Source organism: Nannobrachium achirus, assembly GCF_963921795.1.
Source record: "Nannobrachium achirus genome assembly, chromosome: 1".
In the NCBI taxonomy this organism is placed as follows: domain Eukaryota; kingdom Metazoa; phylum Chordata; class Actinopteri; order Myctophiformes; family Myctophidae; genus Nannobrachium; species Nannobrachium achirus.
The window spans coordinates 61476092-61488053 of record NC_137810.1 but is presented as its reverse complement, the minus strand read 5'-3'; the positions used below and the strand labels follow the sequence as shown (position 1 = coordinate 61488053).

The window sequence follows — 11962 nt, the reverse complement described above, 5'->3', positions numbered from 1 at the left end:
CACATTTTGTTGTATGAGTGATCAACGAGTGAGTTTTTTAAATCTAAATTTCGCATTCCACTGGGCCAAGCAAAGCGCTCTGATCAGCTACTTACCCCTTTGCGTTTGTTGTCTCTTCTTGGTTGGTTCATCGCTATATATATATATATATATATATATATATATATATATATATATATATATATATATATAGGTCTATATATATAGCCTATAGTATAGGCTATATTGCATTCAAGTAAATGTATCCACTGCATTTTTAGTATCACATTAATTTGCTGTTTACCACCAGACTGTCTTAATTTATTGTCGTTGCCTGACAACTAATTATTAGCCAATCACAGCGCACAACTGTCCCTCTGGCTGATGGGATCAAGACTGTACGTCGTCAAAGCAGCAGAGACGGAGGGTCTGACTGTCAACATGGCGTCTGAACAGGTCTGATGTTTGTTATTACATTATTATTATTAGAAGCTGCTCTCATACAAGGTTGATCTTGTTCGCAAACAGTATAGTATTAACTAGTTGTATGAAGCTAGTGAACGTAAAGGAAGGTATTTGTGTAGCCTATGTTATTTATTATGTCTGTATGTTAGGCTGTGGTCAATAATATAACGGTATGCTGGCCTGCGCCCTCCTCAGTTTAAGATCACTGCAGTCTGATGATCATCATGAATGATGAATCATGATCATTTATGACCATACGTTAATTTAAAAGGCAATGCTATATAGTAATAGAACAACGGGACGCCGTCTTTGTTTGCGTTAAATATAGCTGCACTAGCATGACTGCAGAAACGAGCGCAATGTATTTTTAGTCATGACTGGGTGCAGCGGCGTCAGTTCAGAAAAAGCTAAGGTATGGCAACATGACTGGTGTCTTGCACGCGCGCGAGGGCGCGCGTGTGCAAGACACCAGTCATGTTGCCATACCTTAGCAACAGGCACGATTACCGTACATTTTATTATGTTCCCCTGTAGCCAAGGTATGGCAGCTGCCATAGCTTGCCATACCCAATTGACGCCTCTGCATGACTGGGTGGGATGGTCACTCAGTGACAGACATGTAGACGCGCATTCCTCTGCACACAAGCAGCGCGCATAGCCTACAAGCTGGTGCAATATGGGACTGTTGTTAATGTTTTAAAAATCCGCATGCACAATAGTTCAACCTTGGACATGCGATTTTCCAATTTAACAAAGCACATTTAACAAAGCTGGCCTGCTGCCACCACAGCAGGAGTATAAGAAGAGTGCGTACTGGAAGAGTGGGAACCTTGATGTAAAATTGACTGTTTTGTCAAAATGGTAAAAATATTAAATATATGCCTACAGCTGGTGACAACAAGTTAGACAAGTCAAGGATATAGATCACAAGGATATGTGTCTATGTTGACTGCTGAGAGATTTTCTTTTTTTCTTTTAAGTGCCTATGGGTTGCATCAAAATGCTGCTGAAGCTTTGATGGCTTCATAGAGTTGTGTAATGTGTATTTTCTGTCATTTAAGTACAAATGAAAACGTACCCTTTCAGACGAAAGTTTGGTGGCCCCCATGTAGGACCCCCTACAGGGTTAGGGCAGGGGGTCCCGGACTGACTCCCTGTTGAAGAACCATGAATGTCTAATGTTTAGGGTTGTAACAATATAGTGACTGAATCGAAAAATCGATTTTAATTCGCAATGATCTACTATATCGTTATGCAAAAGCAAAATATCGTACCGTTTGGCTTTTATCGTATCGTTATACAATGCAGATAATCGGTATCGAATCGTTTTGCAGTGCAAATAATTGATTGTATGGAAACTAAGTATTTGTGCCTTGTATTTAGCAATTTTAAGAAGGAAAATGAAAAAGAGAGGTCTAATTACTCTTCCATTCCATAACTGTATTTACTCTTGGTCTATCGATAAATGTGTGTAATCTCTGTGTTCATGTCAAGTTGCGGGTTTGTCCATATGGGTTGAAATATAATGTCCATGTATTTGCCCTTAAAAAACCTGCACTATTGACACGTTTCACACATATTTTATTCATTTAGTTACTCTATCGATTTTAAATCATCGAATCATATCGTATGGGCATGGACCTAGGGACGTGCTGGGCATTGGGAAAAGCGGGACAACTCCCGAACAGCCGGTCCATTGCCGGCCGGTCCAGGCTGGCCATTAAGAAAAAAAGAAAGGCTCACAAAGTAAATATAACTCATGTAATTGGCCCACTGGCTTGTCTCTCATGATCTGAAATGGCCAATCTTTGAGTAGCAGCAGCACTATAGAGAGAGATCTCTCTCTATAGTGCTAAGTAGCAGCAGCCCACAGAGCCATCACATTGGCCCCACTGGATTGTCTATCATCTGAATACCGGCCACTACTCCCTAGCTTCCTTGACTACTCCTGGATGGTCTACACATAGACTCTTTTTATACCGGAAATACAATGAGACCTAAAATCACAGTAACCGCTCATCGGTTAGTGTTTGGGGCCTCGCTGCGCATTCAGAAGGCGAAAAAATCTGGCACGTGGCCATTGGCCGTGCGCAATGAGGGCCTCTCCAAGTCCTTTTCCCGGGTTGAATCAGGGGCCCAGCACATCCCTGGCATGGACCAACATCGTCCATGTATCGTATTACCAACCATGTATCGTGATTCGTATCGCTATCAAATGTATCGTTACACCCCTACTAACGTTTGCATGGGTTGCAGGAGAGCTCGAACGGGCCGGTGAAGAGGTCCATGAGAGAGAAGGCCATCGAGCGACGCACTGTCAACAAGGAGCACAACAGTAACTTCAAGGTAGGGGTGGGCGATTGATTGAAGACTTTATTAGAAGTTTGCATAGTAAAAGGTACAGTTTCATGATGGTACAGTTCACTGGTTATATGGTGAGAAATATCCTTGAGACCATACAATATCTCCACGATATGCCTTTTCAGAGATATCGTATGTATCGTGAATGATACAATGAGGGAGCCTTATAAAAAAATCCCGTTGAATTGTTTAACACAGAGATTCATTGCAGAATCCATTTAAACCCACATTTTGGTCTAAATCGGTGGTTCTCAAGCTTTAAAATGTCATGGTCTCCCCTTAACTCTGACAGTGTACAAATTACGGGTCCATTTGGTTTCATTTGTATACTGTCAGAGTTACATACTTGTAAGGATCAATTTAGACCTCCCAAAAGGAACCCAGAGAGTCCCTGGACCCCAATTTGAGGACCACTGGTCTAAACGGTCTGTTACTCCATTTTCTTTTAGTTTTTGTTACCTTGTCGGTGGTTGTAGTGTAACTTGAAAAATAACCATAAAAACCAACATGAAAAAGAATCGTGATAACATTATGTATCGTGATACAGCTTGGAAAGATATTGTGATATTGTATTGTTCCATACCTCAAGGCAGGCTACGTGCCCATCGAGGAGGAGCGTCTCCACAAGACGGGCCTGAGGGGACGCAAGGGGAACATCGCCGTGTGCGTCATCGTCCTGCTGTTCCTGCTCGCTCTCATCAACCTCATAGTGAGTTACATGTCGCCTGTAGGGATGGGACGATGATGTTATCATCGTTTATCCTGATGAAAAGCAATCATGATAATCGTATCGCGGCGGTTTTAATACATTGTGACATTGTCCTCCGTCATACGCTGGGATCAGTTCACCTTTGATCCACTTGAACCCTCTACAATTGGTAAAACACACCTGTAAACATACCAAAAAAAAATCAATCTCATATCCGGGTTAGAAAAGGAAAGTTACATGCTTTATATCTTCTCATGCCGGATGCTCATCATAAGGCTTCCGTTGCTCCAGACTGTATGACGGGAGCATTTGCAAATCGCAGGAGTCAACAGTCTGGCCACGCGAGACTATAGTTGGTGGTGGTCTCCCTACTCTTCCACTGCAAAAATAGCGACTTTAAGCAACGCTACGGCAACGGCAGATGACAACGGTAACCGGAAGTGATCAGTGCTCGATAGATCAACCTGCCGCCGTCGCAGCCTTCCCTACAGCGGCAGAGGCTACCTTTCCACGTAGCGTCTACAACGCCTGATGCGTGGTCGCGTTGCCATGGGAATCAACGAGTTCAGTAAGAACAGGGGTGGGAACCCGTTGCGGAAGGCTGTTGCTTATTTTGACTGCTACGGCGATTACGTCATAGCAGCCGTAGTCCCGCCTCGCGTCGCGGTTGTAGAAACGGTCTGCTTAAACTGGCTAATGTAGAGAAGTTGCCCTACAGTACCTGAAGCTCATAACGCAAAATATCTCCCCGGGCCAAGAGGGGGATTGCCTCTTAGCTCAGGGATAGACGTTTGGTTTCCTATTATTATGCAGGTTTGAATCACAGGTGTTAACAGTTGCCGTTACCTCTCTCTGTCAGTAGAGGGCGTTAAAGCCTACAGATTGTAACTTTAACAGTTACAATCTCAGATTTTAGATGGTGTTCTTATGTCACAGATTGCCATTGCCAGTGGTGTTAAGTTATTAAGTACATGTACTCAAGTACTGTGCTTAAGTGCAATTTTGAGGTACTTTTACTTTTACTCTACTACATCTCAGAGGCAAATTATTTGAAAACGTTGGTTACTTGTTACTTTGTAGATTTTGATTATTATTACAAAACATACATTACCCACTTCAACCCTATATACATTTCGGCCATTTGAAAATAGCCGATCTACAAGCTTGTAGATCTGCTATTTTCGATAAAAAACTTGTGAGATGCATAATGAGTATTTTCTACTTTTGGTACATTAAGTACATTCTTCAGACAACTCCAGACTTTTACTTGTAACGGAGTATTTCTGAATTGCAGTATTTATACTTTGACTTAAGTAAAAAAAAAAGTGAGTACCTTTTCCACTCCTGCAGATTACGTTAGTGATATGGACGGTGATCCGGATCGGCCCCAGCGGCTGTGACAGCATGGAGTTCCATGAGAGCGGCCTGCTGCGTTTCAAGCAGAAGGCAGACATGGGCATCGTCCACCCGCTGCATAAAAGCACCGTAGGAGGCCGCAAGGACCAGGACCTGATCATCACCGGCAACAACCACCCGGTGAGAAACCGTCACAGTCTTAAGACTGTAGCTGATCTAACAGTACAAGCTCCCCACATGTAGCATCGCGACCACAGATTAGCTATTTTCGGCACTCAACACAGCAGCGAAGAAATGGAAAAGAGTAGAGGAAGATCGCACCTATTTGTAAAAATTAAAATGCAAATAAGAATACTCTATATTCCAATAGAGAGACGCCTGTTAATGAACAAACACAAACACAAAAATAATGAATTTCACCAATTTTATTGAATCAGAAGAGAGAATTCCACAGAGATGATCTATCTGCTTCGATTTTAATTAGGGGTGTAACGATACATTTTAATAGCGATACATGGACGATATTGGTTCATTCATGGTGATACAATACGATTCGATTCAATGCTTTAAAATCGATATAGTAACTATTTAGCAAATTAATTAATTCTATGTGAAAAGTGTGGATAGTGCAGGTGTTTAAGGGAAACATGTATTATTATGGCGACAAATAAGTAAACACAGTGATTATTTGGCAAATACATGGACATTGTATTTGAACACATATGGACAAACCTGCACCATATGAACCCAGAGATTACACACATTTCTCGATAGACCAGTGTAGCTATATGGAAAGGAAAAGTAATTAAACCCCTCTTTTTCATTTTTTCTTCTTAAAAATGCTAAATATAATGCACAAGTAGGTAGTATCGATACAATCGATTATTTGCACTACCGATTCGATACGCTACAAAATCAAACGATACGATTCGATTTTAGCTGTTTTCATTTCGATATACTTTGATTTTTTTTAAATTAAAGACAATATCTTGATGCAGTTTAATACTATATCGTTACACCCCTAATTTTAGTGTTCCAGCCCAATTTTGTTTTCATCTCTAACAACTTCACTTTTACTGTATTTTTGCTGTATCCTGATTGGATCAAATTGATATTCCTACCTAAAAAACAGGGATGTGCTGGGCCCCTGATTCAGCTCGGGAAAAAGAGTTGTAGAGGCACTCATTGCGTGCTATAGAGAGAGATCTCTCTCTATAGCGCTGTTGCTACTCAAAGATTTGCCATTTCAGATCATGACAAGTGACAAGCCAGTGGGCCAATTACATGAGTTATATTTAGTTGTTGTCGGGTGGAAACCTTGTATGTCCAAAACCGTTTGTTTTCTATTTATCATTTTTAAAATGATTTAAACTAGTGAAAACAGCCGATCTACTGTAGATCTGCTGTGTTCACTACTTTTGTGCGACGGCCTTGTATGATGAAGCCGGACTTTACTTTGCGAAAAAATTTACACATTTGAAACTTGGAGATACGAGGTTTCTGCCCGACAGTGACGATTTACTTTGTTGGCCGCCCAGCCCCCATTTTATTTTATTTTTTTCCTAATGGCCGGCCTGGACCGGCCGGGAATGAACCGGCCGTTCGGGAGTTGTCCCGCTTTTCCCAATGGACAGCACGTCCCTGCTAAAAAATATATATTTTCTGTTTTCTAAAGAGCCGGAGAGATGGGAATCACTGTTACTGAACAAATTCTCTAATGTCTGTTGTTAACATTCTGTTATGTTCATGTATGTGTCATCCTAGGTGGTGTTCCAGCAGGGCACCACTAAGCTGAGCGTGGAGAAAGACAAGACATCCATCGTCAGTGATGTTGGCATATCGTTCACGGACCCTCGCTCCGGGAAAACCTACTTCAGCACAGACTTTGAAAACCACGAGTTCCACCTGCCCAAAGGAGTCAATACACTCAGTGTACAAAAGGCCTCCACAGAAAGGGTATATATACACCACAGTAATAATAAATGTGTCATTACTGTGACTAAGTTAAGCCCTATTCTGACAACATTGGTTTATAAATGGTAGGTTCTTTCATTTAAAAATGATAAATAACAAAATAAAAAGAAAATAAACAAAAAGAAAACTAAAACAATTCACAATTCAATTGGTAGGTGAAAATATTATACGTGATTCAAGGACCACATATTACCCAAACCCCTAGAATACCTGGTTTAAATTAAGTACATTTCCCCTTTCTTTTATGCAACTCATTGAAGCCTCTGATTTGGAAATTGCAGTAGATCATATTGCAATTTTTAATTACTTTTCTATCAACTGTTCAGCCCTAAAGGACATGAGTGATAAAAATGGTAAAAGGCCATTACCATTGTCTTTTGCCAAATTTGATTGCAACCGACCGAAGCAGCCAACACACCAACTTGTGGAAACCCACTCCTAATACTATCCTAATCGAAAGCTGTTTAATTTGGCAGATATTTCTTGTTGCAAATATGTTTGACTGCCATCGGACACCTAGGGCCCTATTATGATCCAGGTCTTATGCCTTATGCCTTAACTTCTTTGCCTTTTTTTACTATTTTGTTTTTGTTTTTTAAATATTTCAAATAGCTGATCTGCAAGTTCACAACATGCAGATGTAGATCAGCATTTGAAGTATTTAAAAATGTTTTTCAAAATAGTGAAAAAAAGGTAAAGAAGTTAAGGCATAAGGCATAAGACCTGGATCATAATTGGGACCCTAGAGTCTTTTCTTTTGTTTTCGCATCACATTTGGATATTAGTAGGGCTAACTTTGAGTCGCATTCATGAGCTCCGGGCACCTAATAATTTACAAATTAAGTACTGGATTTTAGCCAGTTCCAATTCCATAATATGGGAAAACAAACGACATAATCCCAGCCAAATGGTTATGTGAAATAAGAAAAGATATAAAGCCTTAGCTAAAATTTCAGGTGGATAAAGTCATTGATGATTTTGTTCTATAGGGCTTTTATAGAGTCTGTCATTTCCTTTGCTATCATTCGTTGGTATGGAAATCTTGGTGTTAAGACAGAAAAATGCCCTTAATGGGGTTGTGAGGGGGGGCTAGCAAGATTGTGGGGGGAAAATTCTGCTGTCTGAGTCTTATATATGATGAGCAGCTGCTTAAGAAAGCATCATCTATTAAAGCGGACAGCTCTCATCCCCATAATTCTTTATATGAATTATTGCCTTCCGGCCAATGGTTAAATGCCCCTGTAACAAAAAATAATTCTCATTTGTACCTACTTCCATCCGTGCCATCAATAATGGAAGCAGGAGGAGGTAGCTGTCATGGATGGTTGTTGTTACACTTATACTTGTACTGTTATTATTTGGATCTTGTGACCATATCCATGTATAAACATATATGTCTATGTTTTTTTTTAATCATTTGCTGTAGCATGAATTGCCCAGTTTGGGACATAATAAACGTGACCTTGACCATGTCCTTCATGTTGTCTGCTTTCAGATCACAAGTAATCTGACCGGCGACCTCCTCATCAAAGGGGACGGCAGCGCCATCATCCGCGGCAACGAGGGGGTCAACATCATGGGCAAGGACGTGGAGTTCAGAATGGGCGGAAACTTGGAGTTTAAGGCTGTAAGTGGACAAATAGATCACAATCTGACTTGATGTACCTATCGCATGACCCTAGTCTCTCTGTTGTCTGGAATTATTTTATACTTTAGCTATTGAAAAATAGCTGATATAAAGCAGATATACAAGCTTGTATATCTGCTCTTTTTGAAAAAAAGAAGAAAAAAAAAAAAAAGAATTGTGAAGAAAATGTGTGCAAATATTTGAATATATATATTTTTTCAAAGCAAACTTTTGTAACTCAAACCTCTGCTTCTGGGGGGTCCCTGGAACAACATATTTTGAGATGGGGGGTCTGCGGCCAAATACATGTAATTTTGGGGGTCCTTGACATGAAAAAGGTAGAGGCAGGTTTCTGAACTGTCCACAGCCCTTCTCTGACACACAGACCGAGTAGACAGAAATTGTACCATCTTATAATAAGCATCAGAGAAGACCAGTTGTATGACGATAGGTTGAAGATCGGTGAAGTGTTTTTTTCACCACCACAGGATGCTGTAATCTTGTCACTTCAGATGTGGGACTTTTGTCATAGGGAAATATACAGTATTCAAAAACACTTAGTTAATGTGCCAGATCTTCATAAACAGATAATACATGTTCAGGTAAGGATACTAATTGTTTCACGACTTGCAATTTCAATTGTATATCCACTATGAATTCTCTACTATTGATTCGATAAAATGAGTATCCCCAAACCTGAAAATGTATCTTCTGTTTATTAAAGAGATGGAGAAACGGGGTGACCACTGTTACTGAACAAACATTCTATATATAGCAATGATTACCATGGGAATCTAGGGTTATTTAAAGGAGTAGTTCACCCCCAAAATAACAATTTTTCTAATTGATTAGTCACAATCATGGAGACTTGAGTTCAATAATATTCTTTTGTATTTGTCGCATTCCTAAGACAACAAAAATTGATTATAGTAAATGTACCCCCATTGATTCTGGATGGGGACCCCCCCCCCCCAAAAAAAAAGTCATTTTGGGGGTGAACTACTCCTTTAACACTTGTTTTAACAACAACAACAAAAAGTCACATCACCCTTAACCCATTAAAACCGGGAATTAAGGCATCACTTGTACATCTGCTACTTTGGAACATGTTTGAAAAATGTTGAAGAGTTTTGAATTACGTAAAAAAAAAAAAAAAAAAAAAAAGTTTGAGAACTACTGATTCAGGAGGCATTCGTATAGAATGGCTGTCATCGGGCTAAAGACGGCGTTTTTCTTCTCCCCGCAGGAGAACAGCATCGTCCTGAACGGCTCCATCATGATCAACACCACCCGAATCCCGCACTCGTCCGGCGACCGCTACGCCCCGGACGAGGGCAAGGAGAGGTACAAGCTGTGCATGTGTGCCGACGGGACGCTGTTCCGCGTGAAGGTGAAGCATCACAACATGGGCTGCCTGACGTCAGACAACCCCTGCGGAAATCTGCACTAAAAAAGCCCCGGTTCTCGAGCTTGTCGAGCGGATATTTTCTGGAGCAAGCGATTCGCTGTTTGAAGGAACATGCAGTCAGCCGAAAACTGAAGTGCTGAACGCCCCTGGGACTCCCCATCGCCTCGCCACATCTCTCTAAGGCCGGACTCACACATATGCGTGAAACATCTTCTCCGTATCGTCTGAGAATGAGGGGGCTGGGGGTGGTCCAATGCATTGTCAATGGAAGGTTGTTTGTTTTTTTGTCGTTGCCGTGTCTAGCTCAACCACAGGCTGTCTTTTGGCCAAGAGACACGGCAACGACAAAAAACCAAACAACCTTCCATTGACAATGCATTGGATCTTCCCCTCCCCCCCTCAATCTCAGACTACACGGACACGATAGCTGTCGCAACTGTATGTAGGGCGCCTTATACATTGTTTCTCAAAGTGGATTCCATGGACTCTGTGGGTTCCTTTATGGGGGTCTACATGGACCCATACATGTCTGTAACTCTGACAGTGTACAAATGGAACCAAATGAACCCTGACGGGTTCATTTGGTTCCATTTGTACACTGTCAGAGTTAAGGGGAGACCTTGAAATTTAAAAGTTTGAGAAACACTGCTCTAATACACCCACACTATGGAACGGTGCTGCCCCTACCGGTTTGTTTACTAGATACAAGTCGTTTTAAACCATTATTTACTATACAGATCCATCTATTCAACAAAAATGTAATACTGTGTAAAAGTACATTTTCTTGAAACTTTCATATATTTTTTAAACTTTCATATATTCTAGATACATTACACATTCAGTGAATTATTCCAAACCTTTTTTGTTAACATTTTTGATCTTTTTATGGCATATACAGCTCATGAATATCAAAAGCCCATGTTTCAAAAATATTACAATATTACACGAGACCACTCAAAACAAGGATGTATAATCGAGAAACCTCCTGCATTCAAAGTCGCTTGAAGTCCAGTGGGAAGTTTCCGCAGTCAGTTATGATTTGGGGTGCTATGGCATCTGCAATGCTTTTTTACACAATATTAATTTTTTTTAATGGATCTGTATTATCGTAATAGTTTTATTACTTTTATTCTGTGCAAAAACATCGTTTGACACAGTCACGGCTCTCCTTCGGCTTCCTGAAGTGATTACTGTATCTTATTTGTCAGAGTACAGTACTGTGGTTTTATTTAAGACAGTGGCTGCCTCGCAGGTACTTTTATTGAAAACTAAAACTACCCTCCCCAACATAAATTCACCAGCATGGAAGATGGCAGTCAGAATGTTCGCCGGAGCATACTTTTCGTGGAGCGAATTTAACTATTGATTCTCTTTGTTTTGATTTCATTTGAGAAAGAATATCCTAATTGTTGGAAAACGGCTGTACTGTTTTTTGGAAGATATCCATGAAGCATGGTTGCAAAAACCCATCTACTTTTCTGTGGAATTTAAAATGAGATTTGGATATGAATATTGGTTATATGAAGGCATTTCCAAATGGCTTTTATACCTCACAATATTATTTTTCTGATGATGGATCGAATGGTGCTCAGTTTTGTGCTGTGTTCCCTTCATTTTCAGACTTGTCGTTTAGTCGGTTACAAAAACATCGTTTAGACATCAGTGAAATTAGACTCTGCGCACATCTCTAAACTGCACAATGTCAGTTTTCTTACTTTCCGTGTATGCCATTTGTTTCAAAAAGGGATCGTATAATGAATCATTTCAACATGGCCAAAGATTTTTCCATTGTTCGAATGATGTTGCCGACTGTTTGAGGTACCTGAAATGATCATAGCGGAATATGACTCCTGTATCTCTTATTTTATTGTAGTCTTGCCCACTGCCCATTAGGAATTAATGTCAGCAGAGGTTAATCACAGTGTTTTTTTTTTTTTGCCTTACCATCCAGTATTATTAATACACCAGCCTTCAAGGGGAAGTTGTGTCAATCTTATTTGCAATTCATTGTTTCTGGCAGCTGTGCAATGATTTTTTCTTTAATAATAATAATAATTATTATTATTTTGCCCCATTATAGACG

At 40.3% G+C, this 11962-nt stretch overlaps 1 protein-coding gene across 1 annotated transcript; it reads left to right on the top strand.

Moving 5' to 3' along the window:
- Window positions 1-397: 397 nt before the first annotated feature.
- Window positions 398-10403, top strand: sgcb (sarcoglycan, beta (dystrophin-associated glycoprotein)). Its single transcript, XM_080724534.1, has 7 exons — window positions 398-435; window positions 2701-2790; window positions 3395-3514; window positions 4865-5050; window positions 6635-6826; window positions 8340-8471; window positions 9718-10403. Exons 1-7 carry the CDS (start codon window positions 421-423, stop codon window positions 9919-9921), a joined length of 939 nt encoding a protein of 312 aa, XP_080580660.1. The 5' UTR covers window positions 398-420; the 3' UTR covers window positions 9922-10403.
- Window positions 10404-11962: the final 1559 nt, after the last annotated feature.

Coding starts and splice junctions, on each gene's coding strand:
- sgcb (XM_080724534.1), top strand. Junction 5,051..6,634: donor TCACCGGCAACAACCACCCG/GTGAGAAACCGT, acceptor GTGTCATCCTAG/GTGGTGTTCCAGCAGGGCAC. Junction 6,827..8,339: donor AAAAGGCCTCCACAGAAAGG/GTATATATACAC, acceptor GTCTGCTTTCAG/ATCACAAGTAATCTGACCGG.